Consider the following 25,795-nt stretch of genomic DNA (forward strand, 5'->3'; position numbering starts at 1 on the left):
CACTCACTGCCCTGCTCCTCGTCCATGGAGCCTTCCTGATTCCCTGTGTGAAAGTGGTCTTTACTTCCCTGCTTCCACTGCCCTTCATTTGTGGTTTCCCGGCGGTGCACATTGCTTCCTGCCTGATGAGTTCTGTACCTGTCTCATTTCTACCCACAGAAAGTTTCTCAGTGGCCAAGTGCACTTCTGATTCACTTTTGTCATCTGTACATTTCTAGCAGTGTGGCAGTGTGCGACTCTCAGGCATGTTTGTAGTACAGATAAAGCAGAAATTTGGATTTCTGGGTGCCTACTAGGGATGAGAAAAAATGGCAAGAGGAACTTTCTGTAAATGGAGTTTCTTTACTGGGAACCATGGCAGTCAAGTGGTTTTCAAATTCCAAAGCTGAGGACTGTTTTCACAAATAAAATTTTATTGGAATTCTGCCACACCCATGTGATCTCTATGGCTGCTTCCATGCTGAATGGCAGAGTTGAGACTGTGAGGCCAACAGAGACTGCATGGCCTGCAAAGCCTGAAATATTTGCGGTTGGGCCCTTTGTAGAAAACGTTTGCCAGTTCATGCTCTAGAGCACTGCTTCTTAAACGTAAATATACACAGAGATAACCTGGGATTCTTCTTAAAATGTCGTGGCTACCATGAGGTTACAACAAGCAGTGGATGCAATGAGACCTTGAACTATGGACTGTTTCATGGACCAAAGACCCCAGGTGCTGAGCTCTGAATTCCTCACCGCATCTGCACTGAGGCCACATATATCTTGGTGTGACAGGGATAAAGGTGAGCCAGTCCCTGAAAGATTTAGCCAACTCTGGCTTGAGGATCCTTGAAGGCCTTGCAGAACCCTCCTCAGACTGCATGGTCATCTATGGAGCTCCTGCTAGCCTTCCTTCCCTCTTTGCTTCCCTTGAGGTGAGACTTGCACCGTGGATTGGAGGCTCTCCCAGCCTTTCTGGGCTCCCTTTCTATCTTCCGTCATAGCTATCTCCCCTAATAAAATCCTTGTATATTTAATCCCATCTTGGCATCTGCTTCTTGCCCTAATATAGCTACTCAGACAAATGCAAATTCGGATTCAGTAGGTCAGGGGCAGCCTGAGATTCTGCATTTTAAACAGACTCCGAGGTGCTGCAGCTAGCGTGTGGGCCAGGATTGAAGTAAGCAAGACTCCAGACGCGTGAGTCTAGAGCAGGGGTCTGCAAACTTTTTCCGTAAAGCGATAATGGTAGACGGTTTAGGCTTTGCAGGCCATACAGCCTCTGTTGCCAGTATGCCCCTAGCACCTTCCAGAAAGCATATTTCTATGTTCAATTTGTGTCCAAAAAATAACAGCATTCTCATGTTCATTATCTGCCTTGAAACAATCCTACTCTTTGGAATTTTTCAAAAAGAGAACATCCAGGAAAGAAAGGGCAGTGGTCAAACAAAAACATCTCAATTTTCTTTATGAGTCAGAAGTGCGTGGTGAAGAAAAGTGACCACATACACAGTATGGTCACTGGAACCCAAAGTCTCAGAACATTTTGAAGTTGAAGTGTTGCCATGCAACCTGTTGGGTTATCAAGACTAATTATTATAGCTCATTTCTGGATTGGAAGTCCAGTGACTAATCAGAGGGGGAGTCTTGGAGCTTACTCATTAATCAATCAGCAAGTGAGTCATCTTTGAAGCTGTGACTCAGTATCTATTAACTTTTGTACCAATCATTGTACATGCTGGAAAGGTTAGGAAAGAAGTAAAGTGGTTTGGTTCTGTTTGTTCATACGTCCATTAATGTATTCACTCATCCATTGTTGAGCTGCTATGAGGTGAAATAGCAGGCATTTAACCAAGTGTTGGGAAAAGAAAAAATGAGCAGACAGGGGCTGAACTGGGAAGGTGCTCACAGCCTCGTGGGAACAGGCCTGAAACTAAGTTATTGCAGCCTGGCCACTGGGAGGGAGCAGCACTGCCTACATGAGCGTGAGGACTCCTGCGGGCTAGGGAAGGAGAGCTGGCAGCAGGGCTGGGACAAGCGAAAAGCACAGGGTGTCCTGCAGTGGCACCCAACAAGCCCGCGGGTTTGAAGTGTGCTCCTTGGATCCTGAAATGAGGAAACCATTTGTGATTTCAGAGGGAAGAGCTAGAGGTGTGGGAGGGAGTGCCACATGACAGTAAGCGGAGATATGAACGAGCGGTGGGAGTGAAGACCGAGCTGAGGCAGTGCGCTCTGTGCAGACCCTCGGCTCTGAGGGAGAGAGGGACGCCAGAAGTACATGCAGCTTCAGAGAGATTTGCTTTCAAGGGGAGAGTGATTCAAGTCTCAAGGCCATCTGAAGTGGCAGATAGCATAAATATCAAAGGAGAAGAGTGGAAGATGAAGGGACAGAAAGGCACAATATGCAAATACAAGCTCAATTGTTCCAAGAAAATGTTGAAGACATTTAATTTAACAAATACTTACATGCAGCCATGTGTTCACATTTTTCCTGTGGGTGGAACGGAGAGGAGGACAGAGTGTACCTAGAGAAAGCTCGTCTCACTGGTTCTACGAAGAGGCCATCAGGGGACCTGGGAACCTACTCTGGGTCCCGAGCCTTTCCAGCCTTTACTCCTTCTCCAGTCTTCTCAAAATTCTGCAGTTATCACAAAGTTCTTTTTTGGGGAATGGAACACCTTTAACATAAAACACAGGCAGTACCTAGCCTCTTTGATTTTTAATCCATGTGCTCACTAATTCATTTATCCAACAGTTTCTTATTGAGCACAAAGTAGATATGAACTATTTTTGAAATAAACTGCAACTTTATGCAGGACAGTAATAAACACTAACCGTAGCCGAGGTCTATTTTAGACACTGTTTGTTTCAAGGTAAATTAATAATTTGAAATAATTGCACAATAGAATATCCTTATAATCTGGCCTGGGGCATGCATCCTGAAGATGGAGGTAAGCTCAGGCAGGCTCTCCTCCCTTGGTGTGGCCCCCGGACAGAGTACAGGGTGCCACTGGCCTGACCTTCGCCAGGACCAGCCACGGCAGCGTAGGAGGTGCAGGTCTGGGGCCTTAGGAGAGATGTGCCATATGTTGGGCTGCAGAAAGAGGGGCAGGAAAGAGGACGGCAACAGTTCCTGGGGCTTCTGTAGCTCTCTTTTCTCCTGGCCTTGCAACTGAAGCTTTCCTTTCCTCCAGTCCAGAACTTGATGGTGCCCACTTCCTGTTCAAGTTCATGCTGTTCAGCTCAGCAGTTGGAGACTTCTGATTGCCTGCAGGCCTCTGGGGCCTTTGTGGGATCTGCATGATCTATGTGTAACCCCAGTGCTCAGGGTGGGCCCTGGAGTGGAGGGGGCACTTTGGGTTGAGTAAGTGGATGGAGAATAATCAGGCCCCTTTTGCCATATAGAACCTGATGTCTCCTCATGGCCCAGAGTCGACCATGTTCCCAAGGGAGGGCAGTCTTTTTGTCCTCTCCCCATGATCCATCTGTTACCAGCTCCCAGCCTCTGTGTAAGCTGTCTCCTCACCTTAAATGTCCTACTTCAATCTCTTTAACCATCTAAATTCTTTTAATGTAGTGTTCAGGAATTCAGGACCTGGAGCTGACAAATTCTGGGCTTCAGCCCTGTACTAGCTGTGCAAACTTGGCACGTTGAAGTCCCCTCATCTGTAAAACTGGAGTAAAGATCATTGATGTTTCATGGAATTGCTGCAATGGTTGAATAAATTAACACAGAGCACGTGCTTAGAGCTGTGCCTGGTGAGTGATACATGCTTATTGAATGCTAGTGGCTGTTTTCATCCTCCCATGGAGATGTGGTGGCACAAGAAAGACCCAAAGGCACTGCCAGCTGAGCGGGTCAGGGCTGGTTTGTGCCCCTCTTCCCCAAGGTCTCCACATCCATTGCAGTCCATGCAAATTCTCCTTTTTTTCTGAGCTCTTAGCCTAGATATGCATGTGAATCTGTGACACGATTTAGTGTGGAATTATTTATAGATTCCAAATAACCAGTATCCTCAACTGACCATAATGTACTCATTATTCCATTTTTTAGGAGCCAGAGGCACATGATTACAAGATGAATTCAAAAGATGAATCTAGTAGAAACAAAATCTGCCCATTGAGATATGAGTTCAGGTCAATTCTTTCCACCTTCTGTGGCTGCGGTCACAGGATATATAAACAATGAGAAGTGGTGAGACGAATGAAGACCTTGGAGCCTGCAGAATGAGCCCAGAGATCCTAGGCACAGATAGAATAGCACCAGCCTAGCAACAATGCAGCCCAGCCTCTCCTTCACTGATGGTCCTGCGAGACCCAGAGAAGGAAAGGCCTTTTCCAGACATCACACAGCAGCATGTTGGGACCACATTTCATGTTTCTTGGTTCCTGATTTGGTGTTATCTTGACTCTTCAGGTTACCTCTAGGTTAATTTAAATCTTTTTACTGGAAAGCAGAAGAAAACATGTTAGAAAGATTTTTCTATAAGAAAAGGTAAAGATGACTTTAGTCCTCATTTAACCTGAAATGTCAGTTAATTAGATCTCCTGTTTTCTTCTACTTTCTTTGTCTCACTTAGAGACCAAGGGGCCAAAGCTGTTTCATAGCAGTGGTTTACTCAGAGGCCAGCTTTAAGTGTGCTCTTTGAGCACTGAGCTCTGAAGATCTCCAGAATTCAGTTTGAGAACACACACCCTGTATCCTCTGGTTTCTTCTTGGGCTTTCGAATTGGTGGGAAAAAGGCCTCTGAGCCTTTAGGTTCTGACTGGCACAGTATTTGGTTTTGTGTGGTTCCTGGGTATAACTTCTTCCTAGAAAGCAGTCAGTCTCCCTGGGATTATTCGTGACCACATGGCAGAGGTAAAAAGGTTTCAGTATTATTAAGTAAACATGGGCTGTACATGTCCACTGGGTGAATATAAGACACATCGGACAAATACTAACGCTGTGAAAGTACAATGAAGTCTCACTTTAAGAAAACCTGAAATGCAAACATCTGCCCTGAGCTGATTGATAAGATGGGAGGTTATTTTCATTGCAAGAGGATCTTCTTCAAGCTGCCTCTAAGTAAAGCCTCCTGCAAAGCCTCTGAATCATCAAGTATATATTTTGCACAATTTAAACACTTTCTTAGGGCAGCATTGACTCCATAAACTGCACTTACTAAAAGGAATGCCAAAGCAAATTTCTGAGAGGGATCTCAGAATTATTTATTTGGCGGGGGAAAGGGAAAAACAGGAAATTGCCCTTGGTGCTGTTTATCTGGATTTATAAAAGACTTTTCACAGGGACTTGGATGGAGCTGGGGTGAGGTCGCAGGAGAAGGGCGGAGGCATCCTTCTGAGGGTCCCCCGGCTTGTCTCTCCCAGGACTAGCCTGTGCTGGCTGCTGAGGTATCTTTATCAAGATTCAAAGTACTTGCATTCAAAATACTCCAGGCTTTCTAAGAGGTGGAATGTCATATGGTTCTCTTACCTTTGCACAACCTACCTTCTGCATTTGGGGGTTTATTTCCTTTCTGTTGCGTTGCTAGAATTCCAAGGACATGCTTTCCCATTTTTGTTAAGGTGGGAGATCAGATTGATAGAAAGAGAAGCTGGCACACAGCTCTCCACTTCGGCTGAGGAAAAGCAGCCATCCCACACCTCTCACATTTCAGATGCGTGTTATGCAAACCACGGTCCTTTGTCCACTGCACATTGATGGGCTGCTTACGCTTACTCCCAGGACCTGCAGACTGGGTTGAATGATCAGGAAATTTCATACTGCTTGTTCTGAAAGGTTATTAACAATGGTTGAAATGATATTTTAAAAAATCCACGTGTTTAAAATTGCTAGATTACCTTCTTTCTTTTGTTTCTTTCTTTTTGGTGGAATTGACTAGACATAAGGAACATCTTAGTACTTATTAAACTTCAGTTATTTATTTCCTTATGTGGGGAAAACAATTTAAAGTTGCTTGCATATACTGAGATAATGGACGATGTTGGTACAAAGTAGCGGAAATTGCCTGGGAATCGGGGGAGAGTCTGATGGTTGTTCTAGATTCTTCTGGATCTATAGTAGATAATGTGGGAAGATGTGAAAAGCCAGCACATTTCTATAAGGGCATTGTGGGCAGTAACTGTTCCTGTTGTGGGAAGTAGCATGGCGAGGAAGGAATTGCTCTTTATTAGATAAGGGGTTTTTCTTTGTTTGTTAGAGGAATGGAGTTTTTAGAAGGTCATTGTCAATTGGGAGAATACTCTTGGCAGTTCTGCTAACTAGCTCTTGTGAATTTAATCCACTAGAAAATTACCATTCCTACTATGGGCAAAACATTGGCTTTGCTACAGTGAGAGTGTGGGGAAGTGTAAGGCAGGATTACTTGCTCTCAAAGTGTTTAGTTGAAGAGATAAGGCTAAATATGTTTAAATGATGCTAATAGTATTAGCAATGAATAACAATATTGAGTGCTTAGTACCTGCTAAACACTGTTTCTATTGTTTTACTTGTTAGTTTAATCTTCCCCAAACCCTGTATATTAGATATTATTATTATTATCTTCATTTTGTGTGTGGGAAAATGAGATACAGAGAATTGCTCAATGTTGCTCAAGTTTGTGAAGTTGTTAAGTTTGGCTGATGTGTGTGCCTCACTCCACAGTCTGCTCTATTAACTAGAATAGTATTAACTACCTGTTTGATTCTCCGGTGGCTGCTGCACTGGCTCTCCATGGCCATTTGTGCAGACTCGTAAGCCTTGGAGAGGCTGAGAAGTTGAGACTGATGCAAGGTTGTCCTGGAGATCCTCCTGAGTCTCTGAAGTCATTGGCCACTCTCTGGAAGGCACACTAGAACTCCAGGTTGGCCCTCTAGGTAGTTTTCTCTGGACCTTGCACATTGCTTTTTCAGCAAGAACAGAGCTAACAACCCAGGTAGTGGGTAATAAGTGCCTAAAGCCATGTTGCTCTTTTCTACAATGATCAAGGAAGCTTCCTTAGGAAGGAAGGAACTGCTGCCCCGGATTTATTTCAGGTCAGTGGCAATGATGGGCCTATTTCTTCACAGTTCTGGGCTTCACAGTGGCCCAAGTCCTTTGCTTTTTAAACTTTCCTAAGCAGTGCACAATTCTTTTAGATGACCTCAGACCACATAGAAATGGAAATCATCAACTTAGTATTTCCTAGCTAATTTATTTTTGTCCTTATATTATCATTGTTCTTTAAATTTTCTAGCATCATTATAGTTTTCTAACAAACAAATCTGAGTATGTCACCACCTGCTCTGTCCTGTCTTTCTCTATTTAAAACCCTTCAGTGGCTCCTGATTTGTCATCCAGAGTGTGAAGTCCAAACTGGTTAACTCTTATTCAATGTCCTTTGTGACCTATTACAACCAACATATCTGATTTACATTTTACCAATGTCCTACCTGCAGTCCTAGGTAATTAGTAAACAAATCAATTAAGTATATTTCTTAATTAATTAGTTTATTCAACAAATAGTTATGGAGTGTCTAAAATGTGCTAGATTCCATTCTAGGCACTAGAGATGTAGCAGCAAACAAAATAAAAATAGCTGCGATTAATAACAGCTCACATTTATTAGTGTTTATTATAATCAGGCTTTACCTATATTAATGTAGTTGATCTTCAAATGATCACAAAATACATTATGCATAAACATTTGCAAATGTTCCATCTTCTTGTTGGGTTGACCCCTTTAATATTTTGTAACACCCTTCCTTGTGTATTCCTATGCATGTTGATTTTCTCTGGCACAAATTTAGCCACTCCAGCTTTCTTTTGGTTTTCATTTGCTTGGAGTATCTTTTTCCATCTCTTCATTTTCAGTCTGTATGTGTCCTGACATCTAAGGAGAGTCTCTAGTGGGCAGCATACAGATGGGTCTTTTTTTCCCCATCCATTCCACAACTCTGTATCTGATTAGAGAATTTAGTCCATTTACCTTTAATGTAATTATTGGTAGGTATGTGTTTATTGCCATTTTGGTAATTGTTTTCTGGCTGTTTTTGTAGTTCCTCTCTGTTCCTTTATTATTCTCTTACTTTCTTCCTTTGTGGTTTGATGTACATATTCCTTTCTCTTTGTCTTTTGTGTACTTACCAGAGGTTTTGGCTCTGTGGTTATCATAAGGCTTCCATATAAAAACTTACATCTTTAACAGTCTATTTTTTTAAGATGTTTTCATTCAACTTTATTATAATAGTCTATTTTAAGACTGTTGTTATTGATAACAACTTTAGTTGGATCCCATTGTAAACTTTGACATTATTACTCTCTCCACTCCAGTGTTTTATTTTTTTGGTGGCATATTTCATATCTTTATATATTGTGTATCACTTAACTAATTATCGTAATCATAGTTATTTGTACTATTTCTATGTTTTTAACCTCCATACTAGCTTTATGAATGATTAATCACTACCTTTGTTGTATATTTACCTTTCCAGTGAGATTTATTCTTTTATATGTGTTCTTGTTACTAATTAGTACCCTTTCTTTTCAGTTTAAGGAAGTCACTTGTCTTTGAGTTGACTGATCCTTTCTTCTGCTTCATCTAGTTTGTTCTTGAGCTCCTGTAATATATTTTCAGTTCAATTATTGTATTCTTCAGCTCCATGACTTCAGTTTGGTGCATTCTTATACTTAGCATTTCTTTGTTGAAGTTCTCATTATGTTTATTCACTCTTCTCCCCAGTTCACTGTGCATCTTTATGATAATTATTTTGAAGTCATCAGATAAATTACTTATCTCTATTTCATTTAGTTTTCTTTCCAGGTTTTATCTTGTTCTTTCATTTGGTACATAGTCCTCTGTTTATTCATCTTGCTTGACTCTCTGTGTTGGTTTTTATATAATAGGTGAAACAACCTCTCTTAGTCTTGAAGGAGTAGCCTCATTTAGCAGATGAATCTTATTCCAACTGCCTCAGGTCTTGGTTGTCTCTTAAACCCCCATACTTGTCTAAGTGGCCTATTTTTTTTAATGGCTCCTAGGAATTGAGGATGTGCCAAGGCCTGTCAATGTCTCAAAGGAATTTCAGCACCTAGATTCTGGCTGACTGGAAGCTAGACCTGACCCTCAGGCATCAGCTTTGAAAAGTATGGAAATATATGCAGCCCTATTAGATCACAAGCATAAGCCCACTGGCCACCAGAGCCAGGTGGCCCAGAGGTGTTCACTGGGTGGCAATAATAGAATTAGGATGCCAGATGAGTGTATAAGCTCTTTTTTGGGTGATATTGATGAGCTGGCACACGGAAGAGGGAGAATGCCAGATGACATCCACAGCCTATGTTCCTTGAGAGCAGATCCATATAGGCCACTAAATGTATGTCAAGCCTGAAGTCTACCCCCCAGTTCAAAGCTTCAGGACAAGCAAAGTAGCCTCTTTCCCAGAAATCCTGGGGAGCGCACCTCAGTCTGCTGTTCATACAGTGTCTTGAGGGTGGTAACCTTCCAGGAACCACCTCTCCAGTTGCCACAGTCCCATGAGACCCAGGGTATGCAAGCTTCTCTAGCCACTCCAGAGCCAGGTATTGAGGCACATCCTCTGGGCAGCAGCCACAAAAAAGAGGGCACCAAGCATAAAAACCAGGACACAACATGTGTGTAAAAGCTCCCTTCCAGGAGACAGTGGTGCTCTGGAGCATGGCAAAGGGAGAGCACAAAGATGGCACCCACCAGTCTCCATCCCCAGAGAGTCTTCAGCAGGCTCCTAGACTGTGTTAAATGAGGTGCCTGCCCCTCAGGTGAGGCTTTATTATACGCAGGTGAGCCTCTTTCACTTTAAGTCTGGGTTTGATCAGCTGCCTCTGAGCTGGGCCCTGAGATATGTGAGTCTGAATGTATGAGCCTTTTAAGGTGAATTTCTCAGATTGCTAGAGGCTTGCGGGTCTCCAGATATAAGCCCAGTTGGTGTCCAGTTAGATGTTTTGAGGGTTCATCTTTCAAGTGTCTTAGAAGGTGGGGTGCCTCATCTGGAGTTGGAGCCCTTCATGTCCAGGAAGAAGCTCCTGGTTTTGTGTTTTCTCCTGGTTATGGGATGCTGCACCAGGGGGTGAGAGTTATGGGAGGATTATGTCCCAGCTTCTCCTACTCACTTCGATGTGGTTTCTTCCCATTTGCCAGACATGTAGTCATCACTCAGCCAGCCTCCAGATTTTGTAAAGAAAAAATTGTTCCATGTGTGTCCATGAGAGGGGGTGATTCAGGATCTTCCTATGTCACTATCTTGAACTTTTGTTGAGTTTTTCCTAATTTTTACTCTAGTTATTTTATTTTCTAAAATTTTATTTATTCATTCATTCATCTTTCAGTTCTGTTGAGGTATAATTGACATACAGAACTGTGTAAGTTTGAGGTATACATATGAGTTGACTTATGTACAGCGAGAACTGATTACCATAATGAGTTTGATCAACAGTCATCATTTTATATAGATAGAAAATGGGAAAAAATGCATTTTTTCCCCTTGTAATGAGAACTTTTAGGATCTACTCTCTTAGCAATTTTCTAACATCATACAGTAGGGTAAACTATAGTCACCATATTGTACATTATGTCCTCAAAAGTTATTTTATCTTGTAACTTGAAGTTTGTACCTTTTTACTACCTTCATCCAATTCCCCAATCAAATGTGATTTTTAAAGGCTGAGTAGTTTTCTATTGTTCGTATGAGCTGCACTGTTTTTCTGTTGTAAATAACGCTGCTGTGAACATCCTTATTCATCCCTGGGAACATACCTCTTAGATTGTTTCCTTATTATGATTCCCAGAAATGAAATTACAGGGTTGCAGGATGTGAATGTTTCTGGCAAAAGGTTGCCAAATTGTTCTCTGGAATCATTTATTAATTTCCTCTCTCCCCAGCAGTGCGTAAGTGTGCCTGTTTTTCTACGATGCCACCAAATCTAGAGACTATTATTGTTCTTTATCTTTGTCAACCTGAGAGACAAGAATTTTTATTTAGTCTTAAATTGTATTTCTTTGAGGTTGAATTTCTAAAATTCTTATTTCTTCTTTTTTGAGTTTCTCCATTTATGCCTTTATATTCCCTATGCCCCTATTTTCTATTGGTGTCACTTTATATTATTGTGCAGGTGATATATGTGAGCAGAGAGAAGTGACATAAGTGGTCACTGCCAAATATGTCTAGGGTGAATATTTGTGTCTATGTGTGAGCATGTGTGTGTGTCTATAGTACATGAGTGATGGTGGGAGTGAAGGACACATATATTTAAGTCACTAGATGAACCTCTGTCCCTCACCCACTGCTGACAAAGGCCCTCCTCAAAGGCAGATCTTAATCTGTTCTGATTGGGAGGCCTGCTACTCACAGGGTGGTTTGAGGGCCAGCAACACTGGCTTCACCTGGAAACTTGTTAGAAATGCAGAATTTCAGGTGCCACCTGAATCCCTCTGCACCAGAGTCTGCATTCATTCCGATCCCTGGGCTATTCCTACACACAGTAAAACCTGAGCAGCTCTGATCTAGAGTTGGCCTTTCAGGAGGTCTGTTCATTCAACCTGACCTCCATGGAGGTGCTACTGATTAAAGGTAGAAGCTGGTGGTGCTTTTGATGTAGCTCCCCACATCCCCCCGCCCTAACCAGTAACAATACTAACTCTGAGGTAGCTAACATGTATTGAGGCTTTGTGTCAGGAACTTCGCTAACTACTTTCTGTGGTTGTCATGTGTTACCCACCTCTTCTAAAGTTTTACGCGCCTTGGGATCCTTGTTCCCCTCTTCACCATTCTGTTTCCCTGCTCTCTCAGGCAATCACAAAGCAAGCCCTCCCCTCTTCCTGCAAATCTGCACCATTGGCTCTGGCCCTAGGCGTGGGAGGCCGAGGCAGAGCTGGATTAAGCCCCCAGCCTGGCTGCTATCATTTTTGTGCATGAAGAGAGCATTACTAAAATGGAAAGTAGATTGTGAGGAAAGGTTGAAAATTTTTCTGCGAAGATTCTAGTGAAACATTCCCAGGAGGTTTTTCCCAGTCTGTGCCCTACTTTGTAAAAGCTTAGACTTATAGATGAAAAGGTGAGCCTAATTCTGCCTTGAAGGAAAATTATCTAGAACAGCTAAAAAACACCTCCCTGACTTCTTTTTTTCACTTTCTCCCACTTTTCTTGCTGACACAGCCCTGCTCTCTGGCAGGTTGTATGGTCTTTGATGGATGGCCTGTCCCCTCCTCCTCCTTATTCCTTTTTGTTCCCCTTGTGGTCTCTCTGGGGTGCAGGGTTTTAGTAAGTAGTTTTGCAGAAGGCAGCAGATAGATGTGGAGGCCACCAACACAATGTCCTGAGAAAGGACCTTGCCTTGTATCAGGTTGATTTATGGTCATGACCTAACCTGGCCCTGCTTTTTGCTCATTTTCCTCATAAAAACAAACTTGCACCATACCGCATGTTTTTTTAGTTACCAGAGCTGATGACACTGTGCATGACTGCTCTGTTTTGTTGAGTGGAACTTCACCTTCCTGGAAGCTGATGGGCCTTCTTAGAGAAACAGGGCTCTTGCTCCAACTTTATTCCTCCCAGAAGTGCAGAGAAGAACTCCGCCAGGGGGCTTTCCTGGAAGTGAAAGTCCATGGCCATCTCTGTGCCAAGAGCAGTATTTCTGCCATGGCCTTATCTTTGTCTTCTGCCACCTTGGCCTGTAGTTAAATGATCACTATGAGACTGTCAGGGATAGGTGTTCCCTCCAGGATGGGGCTTTGCCCAACAAAAGCACTCATAACACACGTGCTGTAATCCATCAGTGCAGGACCCAGAAGGAAGTAGCTTATTATGGGACGGCTGGGCAAAAGCGTATCATAGGAAAGTCTAAGCACATGTAGTTGCAAGAAGAGGATGCTGGTCCCCCTTTCATCATTCCTCTAGGTCAGATGCAGCTGCAAGATTATTGAGCATCCCCCTCCCCAGTCCTGGCCTAGACTGCTGGGGAATGTTCCTTCTCTGAGTCAAGACTCTCATGACTCAATTTAACTTCTGGAGCAGAGTCAGTGCAATGCAGGAACTAAATCCACTTCCTCCCTTGACCTTGTAGGAAATACACAGATGTCTAAACCAGGCTTTTGTCTAGGAAATCTCAAATTGCTTGGTTGAACAAAGGAAAAGCCAGTGGTTCCATGAGGCTCAGCAAGCAGAAAACTGCTTGGACTAGGGCAGTCCAGGAAGGCTTCATGGACAAGGGGAAACTTAGGCTGACTTCTGATAGCAGGCTTTTCAGACAAAGGGAGCTATATGACATTATTTAAAGAGCTGAGACTGCATTTGGAAGGTTAGCGTTAGCAACGTGGCATGTTGACAGGAGAGCAGGATTTAGACGGGAAGGTATGAGAGAGTGATGCCTGAGTGCATCTTTCTCAGCCTTGACCCTACAGAGCCTTTCAGGCAGGGACATTTTTTGGCCCTTCCATTTATTTCAACACTCTGAAATAAGTTCATATAATGTTCCTGAAACACAGATATTCCCTGCTCTGAGGAAGAAAGGGGTATGAGAGGCTCCTTTTCCTCTTTTGTCATTACCTTAAAATAACAATGCCAAGGACAGGTTGATTCCTGACAGTTCTGAAAAGTTTCCTTTTTTCTCACTTTATATTGAATTTTATTACTTCTGGGGTGGAAGATACTTTCCTCCTCATTACGATGCCAGGAGGACTGTTGAAGTACAGCTCTGTCTAGCCGGATCTGTGCTCAGGGGACTCCATTCCATTAAAACCAACTGACAGAAGACACCGGTAAGGGAGAGGGGAGATTTTCAGTGGAGAAGGTGAGTGATCAGAGCCGTCTGACTGGATTGGTTGAGAGTGGGGAGCACCTTCTGTCTGCACCATCCACTGCCCTTTTTTATTACATTCCCTTTATTAAAAGAGTAATTTACTCTTTTAATTCCAAATGTTGGAAACTAATAAGAGTAGATAACTGCATGCAAATGATTCTTCCTGAAGACCCACATGAGTTTATCACTCTGTTAACATACCCATGAGTTTTGGAGTTGAAAGCAGGAATACCATGAACAATTTACTCCCTCAATTTTACTTTGCTTTCTCTCAAAACTTAAATACAGGGTAAACTGTTGGAACAATTTTAAATTTAGTAAACATTAATGCATAATGGAAGCCAGTTCCAAGCAAGAGCCGAAAGGATTGTTCTTAAAGTTTTAAGATGACATGGCCCAAATGTTTGGCTTCCATACTACCCCCATTTTTCAAGTTAGATCATTCAATCTGATTTTTCTAACCCATGGGCTATCATAGTTTCGGTCTGGTGTTGAGTGATTTCATAAGTCATATTGATGATTGGTCCCTCTGTTGCTTGCAAGAATGTGGTTTTGATGAATCAAAAACAATTATAACAAGTCTGCCTCTATCACATATACATCCAAAGTCGTGAGACCTCAGCGTTGCACAAGCTCAGAGTTTGAGCACGTGTAGTACATTGGCTTAAATTGCGTTGGGTTTGTTAGCCTTTGCTCAGCTAGACTGAAAAGAAAGAAAAGTCTCCTAAATGTGGGGATTTGGTAATTTTCTTTAGAAACAAAGTCCATCTTGCTCCTGCTTGATAAAGTTAAGGAAGCAGGGCAGAGTGGGGTGTCCCTCCTGACAGTGTGTGGATGAGCTGAGGAGGAGGCTCTGTGACCTCAGTTTGTGGCTGAAGGGTGCTGAAGAGCAGATTTGGGATGGGCAGATTTTTATCCCATAGGTACAGCTGGTGCTAGGTCCTCAGATAGCTATCTTAAGGCTCAAAACCCAGAAAGGAGGCAACCCACCCCCTTTTAAAAAAGACTTTGTTTCTTAGAACAGTTTTAGGTTTTAAGCACTATGGTCTTACAACAAAATTGAGAGGAAGGTATATAGATTTCCTAGCCATTATCAGTATCCCTGACCAGAATGGTACTGTTTTTTGTTTTTTTTTAGCCAAGGAGGATTGTACATTGACCATCAGGGTCACTCAAAGTCCATAGTCTACCTTAGCATTCACCCCTGGTTGTGTAACTTCTGTGTGTTTGGAGAAAAGTATAATGACCTATATGCAGTATTATAATATCACACAGATTATTTTCACTGGCCAAAAATCCTTTTTGCTTTACCTGTTCTTCTCTCTCCCCTCATCCACAACCGCTGATCTTTTGATTGTTTCCATAGTTTTGTTCCTTTCCAGAATGCCATACAGTTGGAATCATATAGTATGTAGCCTTTTTAGATTGGCTTTTTAGTAATATGCATTTATATTGCCTCCATGTCTTTTCATTTGCAGAATAAAATGAGGCCTGGTACTCATTTCTTTTTAGCATTGTATAATATTCCATTGTGTATATAGATATACCACAATTTATTCATCCATTTGCCTACTGAAAGACATCTTGCCTGATTTTAAGATTTGGTGATTTTGAATAAAGTTACTACAAACATCTGTGTGCAGGTTTTTGGGTGGACAGAGTTTTCACCTCCTTTGGGTAAATATCAAGGAGTGTTATTGCTGGATTATCTGTCTCATCATCAAACTTCTCAGCATCATAGCTAATGTTTATTAATCACCTTGAGTTAGACACTGTGCTAAGATCTTTCACATGTGTTCTTTTACTTAATTCTTACAACAGCCTCATGAGGTAGGTCTGTGATCTCAGCTTGTGGCTGAAGGGATACCAGTGATGGATAGATTTTATTTCATAGATACAATTTGCAAATGAGTACCCTGTTGCTCAGCAAGGTGATACAATTTTTCTGAGGTTATAAAGCATTTTTAGTAGATTGGGGGCTGAAACTTCTGGCTGACTTATGCTTGTAATAGCCATGTACTATGGTCTTACCAAGCAAGGAAAACTGTACTGGGCTCAGAATCATGACATTCTGATTCTATATCTTCTCTGCATTTAACTTCTCAGAGCCTTAGTGTACTCATCTGTATAATGAGGCTGGTAATAATAATCCTGCCTAGCTCACAGAAGACTTTCCAATTTAAATGATAGTTATACAAGGTTGCTTTGGAAAGCTCTGGTAATATATAAATGGGAGACAAAATTACATGCTAAGTACATTCAAAGAAAGAACATCATATCCCACTTTGGAAAATTCAGCTGAAGGGGGCATTTGATATAAATGCAGGTTCTAAGGAATCTTGGAGTGAATGTTTCTGGGTGAACTGGAAGGACTTTTGATCTGGGAATGTTTGAAATTTTCTCTTAGAATTCTTTGACTTTGGGTCTCCCTAACCTTCCCAGAGAGGCTGACAGGTAGTCAAGGAAGCCCTAATATCATGAGAAGATTTAGATGAAACCAAATTATTAACCACATGGGCCAGTGCTGGAAAATTGACAGTAACATAAGGGAGAATTTCTGCCATATTATGTTCATGTTTTATCCTTTAATGTCCTTTTGCAGTTCGCATAGCTATTTATACTTCCAACTTTCAGCATATTTCACTGTAGTTATTTATTTAAGCTTTGTCTTCCATATTACACTGAACTCTCCAGGATGTCAAATAATCATTTGATCATGCTACCAATCCCCAGCTCCAAATACTGAGATTGACAGCTAGTATTGCTTCATAAATATCTATTGAACAAGTGCATGGGTGAACTACCTACACAGAACTCTTGTATTCATGTGTTTCTTGTTTATCTGCAAGCTTTGGAAAGTTCCTTAGTTGCAGTTGGACCTAGTGTGCAGGACAGGGCCAACCACGAAATATTTCATGCAGGACATCCTCTGTGGCTCTCAGGATAGCAGAGGCAGTTGGTGGCAGTGAAAAACCTCCAGGTTGTTCCCTAACATACACAGTCCAAGCCCCCTACTCTGTTTTATAAGACCTATTTTGACTTGTTTCTACCCCTGGTGCTTTCCATCCTGCTGTCCCCGTTGAGTGGAATGATCTCTAATTCTCTTGCCTTGTTAACATTCTTTATGAGTAGGTTTGGGTCTCATCCCTTCAGGAAATCCCCTCTGAATTTTGGATTGAGATTAGACTCAATTCTTTGATCTTAGTTCTGGTATTATATTAAAACTATCTCCTATGTTTCTCACTTGCCCACCAGACTGTAACTCCTCAAGGGCAAAGACTACCTTTTCTCCCAAAGCTGAAGACTGTCTAGGTCTGATATGAATGGGATGTTCAGTAAAGAAAGTCTGATGAACTGACATGACTAATTCTAAGTAGAGTTCCTTTTTCCAGGAGCAAGACAGTGAAATGAAAAGTAACCTTTTGTGGTTTAGAAGGGTGACCGCTCTTCAAGTGACCAAGCATGATCTTCTTCCCACCAGCCAGGGGTGAAGTGTGGTGTGTCCAGTTACAGGTTCAATGTTGTGGATAAATCTGTGTTTTTTGAGCACAGGTTGCAGTTCCAGCCTGAGGACTGGTTTATTTTGTTTCAAGGGAGAAGAGAATCAGATAATTTTCCATTCACATCCCTCAGTTTGGAGCAATGGACCATTATCAGTACAAAATATAGAAGAGGCAGGGTATAAATATTTATGTACTCTGTCCTTGGAAATTTTGAAAATGCTCACAAGGACACACTTGTGATTTCATGAAAAAGGTTGGGGCTGATAGCAGTGTTCGGGGAGATATAAGCCAAACCATGTTTCACTGTCAGTTCCTCCCCTGGAATAATAGATATGTCAATGGGAACAGGGGATATTCACTTTCATTTCAGTAGTCTTAAATATGAGTTTTATTACAGATAATAAAAAGTCCCAATTAATTATCAATCCTAGACAATCATTTAGCCATGTTCCCTAACAACAACATACCTGTGTACTTATTCATAACAGCTCTTATTTCTTTTAACTACCTCTCATTCCATTAGTTTGCTGAATTAACAAGAAAGTATGTTGCACAGAGATCTAAGATAAACCTAAAATGCCTGATCCAATGTGATTTTTAAACAAATGGCTTAATAGAATTTCAGATGAGCTTTCCATTTTCATGTCTGATTTAACTTACCATGGATAATAATCTTTCTAATTCTCTTTCCCTGGTTTGAAAATACTTCCCAACTTCTGTCTTCTGCATTTCCATCTTCTGAGCAGCAGTGAGAAACTTGATTTCTTTTGTAAATATGGAGTGTCAGCACCTCTCAATATGGTTTCACAGGAATCTGTGTTTGTGGAAATTCCACATGTGATTCTGATCTGTAGCTATGGTCAATGATTTTTGGTGTCTTAGTATGGGCTGCTGTAATAGATATACCATAGACTGGATGGCTTAAACAAAAGAAACTTATTTCTTATAGTTCTGGAGTCTGGGAAGTCCAAGATCGAGGTGCTGCCAGATCCTATGTGTAGTAAGAACCCTCTTTCTGATTTGCAGACGGCCAACTTCTTGTATGCTCACCTGGTGGAGAGCAGATGGGGGGCTACCTCTGTTTCTCTTTTTAAAAAGTCACTAATCCCATTACGGAGGTTCTACCCTCATGACCTGATTATCTCCTAAAGGCTCCACCTTTACACCATAACATTAGGGATTAGTGGTTCAACATATCAATCTAGGGGTGGGGACTCATTCAGTCTACAGTCACTGAATTAGAAAATTCTATTTGCTAAATACACATTTTTTTTTTCCTGGAATGAGTGCACAGCAGTGCTTCGAAAACCATTTCTTCTCTTCCTATAGATGAAGTATAAACAATGGTGATACAGCAAATAAAAGGCAGTTATCTAAGCACCTGCTGAGGTTTCTCATATGCTGCTTGCATGTCTCATTACATCAGAGAGCGAAGAATCATTACTTTGCTAGTTCATTCAAAAAGTAATAATACTTCTTTAATACTTGCTGCAACTCTCACTGAAATAGACTATTTTAATTCTCTTGGTGAATAAGTCCTTTCTAACATAATTACTAAATTCAGATGAATCAAGACTAGACTAGCAGATGAAGATTCCATGTCCTATGTAATGTCTCAGGAAGTTAGAAATATCATTTTAGATACACTATCAATACTTTTATAGTTTGCTAGGATATAAATAAATAAATAATTTTATTGATAGGATAGAAGTTCTAAGGATAGTCAGTACAAGTGTTCAAAATTGCAACTAGATGCCTGCCAAGTAACAAGTTAGTTATTTAATAATTTGTGTGTCAGGCCTAATAATTTATGCATCAACTCATGTATAGACAGACCCTGTCTTATAACGGTTTGACTTAAGACTTTTCAACTTTATGATGGTGCACAAGTGATAAGCATTCGATGGAAATTGTACTTCCAATTTTGAATTTTGATCTTTTCCCGGGCTGGTGATATGCAGTCTGATCATCTCTCGTAATGCTTGGCAGTGATGGGAAAAACCGAGCAGCAGCTCCCAGTCAGACCAGGAGGGTGAACAACTGATACACTGATAATTATTCTGTTCCTATACAACCATTTTTCACTTTCAGTACATAATTCAATTAATTACATGAGATATTCAACACTTCATTATAAAATAGGCTTTGGGTTAGATGATTTTGCCCAGTTGTAGGCTAATGTAAGTGCTCTGAGCATGTTTTAGGTGGATTAGGTTACACCTTGAGGTTCATTCGGTAGGTCAGGTGTACTAAATGCACTTTGATTTGTGGTATTTTCAAGTTAATGAAAGGTTTATTGGGACATAACCCCATTGTAAGCTGAGGAAGATCTGTACACATGCCTATGTATATGCAACAAATGTAAGAGTTTCCCCAATTATTGTTAAAAACCAGCATATATATACTAGTTGAGAGAGTTGCAGCTCCATGGTCATGCTGTTAAATATTGTAGCACATTTATTCATAGGTCAGCAGACAGACATCAGTAAGGCTAAATGTTCTTATCAAAACAAGTGAACCAAGGAGAGACTATGAAGTGGGGAATTTACTATTGATCTCACTAAATTTGTCTGCTCTCTTGACAATCCACCCAATACTAGAATTTGAAAAGCAATAGTTCTTATGCTCCTTTACCAGACACACATCAGCATAAAAACAAATACCTCCCTGACCCAAAAAACAAAACTGGAACATTGCCAGTGCATTGTACCTAGTACTGGTACATTATCACCAGCACTTCAAAATCTGATTGTTAGAATAACTAGGTTGAGGAAGAATTGCTTTTGTTAAAAAGAACATTTTATTTTTTTAATTACAAGTTATTGATTTATGCTAAAGATGGAAGAGAAGGTATTCTATCATTTATGAAAACATAGCTACTTTTAAAATACTTTCCTGCAATCAGAATGGGAGGCCTCATGGCTTGTGAATCCAGACTCTCCATAAAGAATTAATGTTAGTAGATTATATAGGAGTTCAAGGGAATAAATAAAATTCTTATATAGCAGGCTGGGGGAGAACAGCTCTTGGTGTTACCCTCAGGTGTCTGATCCAAAGGCGAGCAGACTTCATCATTCATTCATCAGTTAAAGCAGTATTTGTTAAGCATTTCCCAGGTGAAGGCATTGCCTCTGCTGTGTAACTTATAAGTGAAATATGCTCCTACGACTCCACCTATATACCAGAAGAGGTGCTGGGAGGTGATCGGGGGTGGGGTCCATAGCTGCAGATGGGTTGTGGGGAAATTCAAGGTCTCCATACTGTCTTCAGGATTCTCCTTTTATCTGTGGTCGTGTCACATCTGACTACTCTTCCTGCTGCCAACTTATTAATGATCCAGCTATCTACAGGTCTTCCCTCCTGTGTTTACTCAGAGTAAACAGTCCTGTGCCTGTTATAAGCAAGGTGGTCAGGTAGCGTTGGGTGAGGGGTTTCACAGTTCCGCTTCTGAACTGTGGTGGGCATCAGGGGTTACAGAACAATCATTCTTACAACTGACTCGACTAGGAACCTGAGGCAATGCCATACAGCTGACGCTGGGGAGCAACTGTCCGCTAAGCGTGTCCTCGCCCTTAGAGAGGCATCAGCGGGAGAGGCAGGCTGGGAATGATGTCTGGGAGGTTACGGTCTTCTCCGAGGGATTCCCTCGTTGATTATTTCCTTGCTTTCTCCAGGAGAATCGTCATTTCTATATCCAATGGAGAAAAATGACCTTTTGAGGGGGATAGGAGATGCCTGGCTTTTGTAAAAATGGCAACTGTGCTCAGGCTCCTGAGGAAACAGAAAGGGAGGGAAGGTGTAGACCCAGAGTCAGCGTGAGGAACGTTTGTGACAGACTGCTAGAGGATGGCTGTCACTTGCACTAGACATCTCCTTTCCGGCTTCCATTTGGGTTATTTGAAACACCAGAATGAGTTAAATGGTATAGTGTCCCAAATCAGATTCCTTTTGGGGACTGGTGCTGCCAGAATGGCTTGATATGGGGTACTACTGGACAGGTATCTCAGGTGGGAAATCTGTATCGCTTGTTTTTTCCCATTAAGAACCTACATTCTTGCTATTTACATGGGTTTTCTTCTCCCTTTCTCCATCTCCTTTGTATCTGGTACTTTTCCCCTGATTCCTCCTTCTTTCCCAGGTGTGTTTGATAACTGCTCCCACACTGTCAGTGACAAGGGCTGGGCCCTAGGGATCCGCTCAGGGAAGGACATTGGAAGGCGAGATGCCCGCTTCTTCTTCTCCCTTCGCACTGACCGCCTGAAGAAAGCCACCACTGTGATTGGCCATCGTCGCTACCAACTAGGCATGTGGACACACGTGGCAGCCACGTATGATGGACAGCGTATGGCCCTGTATATAGATGGCACTCAGGTGGCTAGTAGTCCAGACCAGTCTGGTCCCCTGAATAGCCCCTTCATGGCATCCTGTCGCTCTTTGCTCCTGGGCGGGGATAGCTCTGAGAACGGGCACTATTTTCGTGGACACGTGGGCACATTGGTCTTCTGGTCAAAGGCCCTCTCACAGTCCCACCTGCAGCATAGTGCTCAGTATCCGAGCGGAGTGGAGGAGTTGACCAGCCTGCTCCTGACAGCCAGTTTTGAGCCCCTAGAAGAACAGTGGACCCCGTTTAGAGATGGGAAGTACCCGCGGCTTGAAGTTCTCCAGGGCTTTGAGCAAGAGCCTGAGATTCTGTCACCTCTGCAGCCCCCACTCTGCGGACGAACAGCTTGTGACAATGTGGAACTGATCTCCCAATACAACAGGCACCGGCCCCTTCAGGGAGAGAAGGTGATACGCTACCAGGTGGTGAATATCTGTGATGATGAGGGCCGGAACCCCACCGTGAGCGAGGAGCAGATCCATCGGCAGCACGAGGTGCTGAACAAAGCCTTCAGCCGCTACAACATCAGCTGGCAGCTAAGTGTTCACGAGGTCCACAACTCCACCCTGCGCCACCGGGTTGTGCTTGTAAACTGTGAGCCCAGCAAGATTGGCAATGACCACTGTGACCCTGAGTGTGAGCACCCACTCACGGGCTACGATGGGGGTGACTGTCGCCTGCAAGGCCGGTGCTACTCCTGGAACCGCAGGGATGGGCTCTGCCATGTGGAGTGCAACAACATGCTGAATGACTTTGATGATGGGGACTGCTGTGACCCAGAGGTGGCTGATGTGCACAAGACCTGCTTCGACCCTGACTCACCCAGGAGGTAAGGGACTGGGGCTTGGGGATTCCTGCTTGTAGCGTGCATTTCTAACAGCATTTTTTCTTTTGTGATTCTGGATACAAACAAGGGCTCACCGCAGCCCCTAAATGAAACATGCATCCATCCCACCACACATCATGGAGCCACACACTACCAGATGTTATTGAGCTTGTGTGAAGTACTAGGTATTGTGTTAGGTAATAGGGGCTCAGAAATGATGAAGACAAGGGACAACTCTCACAGAACTCACTCTCTATGGAGCAGACAACCGTGTTCTTGGTGTGAAGTGCACCTGAAGACATATGCACCGGGTGCCTGAGGCATGGGAAAGCTGAACTGATTATTCTACCAGAGGCAGCTAGGGCATCTTCCCAGAGAGCAAATGAGGTATACATTGATAGAAACCAATCAGCACCAATTATACATGAGTATTCCCATTAGAGTCTTAGGCTGCCTGCAAATCAACACAAATCCATGAAGAGGCCTCACGTGTGCTTAGTCTCTGGTGCAGTTTGAGCAGGCTAGCAGCTTCATGCACACAAGGCATCCACATCTAACCACACATCTCCTTTAGGCAATTGCAGTCTTCCTCTTTTGCACCATTAAATTCCATTCTCCACACAGCAGAAGATCCTTTGTAAATGATAAATGTGATCCTGTTGCTTCTCTTCTTACATTTTCCCCCCACTGTCCTTAAATAAAATCCAGACTCTCTGCCTGGCTCACAGGCTCTGCTTGTAACCTGGCCCCTGCCTAACTCTCCAGTTACACCCCATGCCTCCACGCACCATACACTGTGCCTACCCCAGCTGTGCGGCCTCCCTGACTCTGTTCTGCTCCATTGAGCAGATCAAGCTTGTGTCTTCCTCAGGGCCTTGCATTAGCTGTTTCATGTTCTTGGAGTCCTCTTCTACTTTAATTTCCCTTGTTGGGTTTTCTCTTGTCATTCCAATATCTACTTAAATGTCTCTTCCTGGAGTGGCCTTTCCTGATTCCCCAGTTTACATCAGTTCCTCCATCACTATTGCATCAACTAATTTTTTAATTCTCTGTATAATGCTTATCACTTCTAATGTTTTTCTTGCACATTCATTTGTCTTTCCCCTGCCTGGAATATCAGCTCTGTGAGATCAGGGCCCTTGTTAGCCACTACATTCCCAGTGCTGACACATAGCTGTTTATCTCATGTGTATTTTAATGAATGAATGGATCTGATGTGTCTTCCCTTGTAAGAAAGAAGTCAGTAAAAGGATTTTCATTTGATGGTCAATGCAGGTGTTAGGGAGAGTTAGAGGGAGGTAAGAGAAGAGAGAGTTGGGTGGTAAATGTTAATTTGTATGTGTGAGCAAGGCTTCCGCATTATATAATTGGTACATTTGTAAAAATTATAAAAAGGCTTGTATCTGAGCTAGGGTGTAGTGTTGGTGGGAGGTGGAACACTGGAACTCAGCTCCCACACAATACGTGGATGGCTGCCTACGTGTTTGTCAGGCACAATTTGTATAGTAATTCATGGCATCCCTGTGTGTTAACACCATTTAATAGGCTTGCCTGTAGTTCAAGCATGTGATGTCAAGGATGGAGTGGAAAATTTGAAATCAAAGGACACAGTTGAATTCTAGATTCCTTTCTGCCTAACTAGCTATATAAATTGTGCAAGTCATTTTCTGAAACTCAGGTATCTTATTTGTAAAATGGGGGTAATTGTAGTAGTAATTTGCATCACTTATATCCTAGGGTTGTTTTATGAATCAAATGAAAGTAGGTACAGGAAAAGCATCTGGTAAATCTAATTTTCAATGTACAAAAATAGCTCTAAATGAACATTAGTTATTATTATCATTATTAAAGTTGACAGATGGGAAGCCTTTGTTTACATAATAAATCACAGGGAACTGATCACATTACCAGAAATAGTCACATAAGAAAGATTCTGTTTGGGTTTGGGTTTTAGATTTTGATAACCTTGAGCACAAGCTAAACCTCACTAACATCAGTGGTTGCCAACATTTAGGATCTCTGGAGAAATGGGGAAATCTGGCTTATTTGAATTTTTCTACTAGCTTATTACAACAGCCCACTCTCCTGGCTGAGAGAGCTATTTTTCAAGGTACTCAGGAATCGTTCTCCTTAGAGGGGCCCTTTATCTCATCTCTCTAAATCCCTGCTGCTACTGACCCTGTGTGGGTGTTTATGACTTACTCTCTTGACAGCTGCAGTTACCATGGCAACTCATCCCTTTGTATGGGTAGAACCAGACCTATGTCCTATGTCAAACCTTCTTACCCCTACACACAAAACTCATTTTGTGGACTAAAAGGAGCTATTTATACTTTTTTGATAGTTAAAAATATTTAAGTCAAAGTAATAAAAGATCACAGTTAAAAATATCAAACTGTACTAAAGACTTAAGGAAGAATGGCAGTTTCCTGCCTAACTCTGCCTTCTCCTTCTATACCCTCTAGCCTTCCTCCCGTATTTAGTTATCTTAACCTGTCTCTTCTGGTAATTACCTGCATATCTCCAAATATTATATTCCTATTACTTGACTCATCAATTTTAAACATTATGCATTGACTTGCTCTTACTATAAAGATGAGACCTTCACACTTACACTGTCTCCTCCTGCTTCCCTCTATTTTTCCAATATAGTTATTTTGCTCTTTTCAGTTGAGTCAGTTATATATATTTACAACATTGGGACTATGATATTTTGTTGTTTTTGCAGAACAAAGTATTACTCTGTATTATATTTCCTTTCTGGCATAGCTTCTCCATCCCTACCAACTCCCCTCCAACCCATGCCCTCCCTGCCTTGACTCTGTTTCTTACCCCATCCCTCCTCCCTTCCTTCCTTGTTTCCTTCCTTCTCATTGGATATCCTCGACTGTTTTCAAGCGCTTTATCACATCAGCTAATCTATAAAATGTGTCTTTTATAGATATATACACACAATCCTCTGGAGCACTCCCTTCTAGTTCATTTTATATTTTTCTCCTCTTTCAATCTTGACTTAGTTAATCTTTGGGTCTGCTGCACAGTTCTCATCCTGAAACTTCTTTTCACTGCTTTTTTTGTAGTGGAGCCACAGGGTCCTGAATTTCACAATTTTCTTTTAATTTACTACTTTATTTTACTGGAAAACATCCTTAAGTAACTTGTCTGAGAAAGGATGTTTTAGGTAACTTTTTTCTGAAAAGCATCTCTCAAAATGTTTTTATTTTTGCCTTTAACAGAAAACTGATTGTTTGGTGGGGCATTTAGGCTGGAAAACACTTTCTCTCAAATTTTGAAGAAATACATGAATTGCCTGT

At 42.0% G+C, this 25,795-nt stretch overlaps 1 protein-coding gene and 1 long non-coding RNA gene across 4 annotated transcripts in view; one reads left to right on the plus strand and one right to left on the minus strand.

The window, feature by feature from the left end:
* Window positions 1-25,795, plus strand: part of PAPPA2 (pappalysin 2) — a 281,412-nt gene that overhangs the window by 8,856 nt on the left and 246,761 nt on the right. For both annotated transcript variants that reach the window (XM_037022528.2, XM_073216797.1), the window contains exon 3: window positions 21,413-22,484. In XM_037022528.2, coding sequence (XP_036878423.2) covers window positions 21,413-22,484 — 1,072 coding nt within the window. The remainder of the gene's footprint in view (window positions 1-21,412; window positions 22,485-25,795) is intronic.
* Window positions 1,630-25,795, minus strand: part of LOC140844458 (uncharacterized) — a 41,871-nt gene continuing 17,705 nt past the window's right edge. The window contains exons 2-3 of one of the 2 annotated variants that reach the window (XR_012122799.1): window positions 5,471-5,717; window positions 1,630-4,426 (exon numbers count right to left, since the gene is read on the minus strand). This is a non-coding gene — a long non-coding RNA (uncharacterized lncRNA). Of the gene's footprint in view, window positions 4,427-5,455; window positions 5,718-25,795 lie in introns of both variants that reach the window. The other variant, XR_012122800.1, reaches the window with a different exon arrangement.

Source organism: Manis javanica, chromosome 11 (assembly GCF_040802235.1).
Source record: "Manis javanica isolate MJ-LG chromosome 11, MJ_LKY, whole genome shotgun sequence".
NCBI classification, from domain to species: Eukaryota; Metazoa; Chordata; class Mammalia; order Pholidota; family Manidae; genus Manis; species Manis javanica.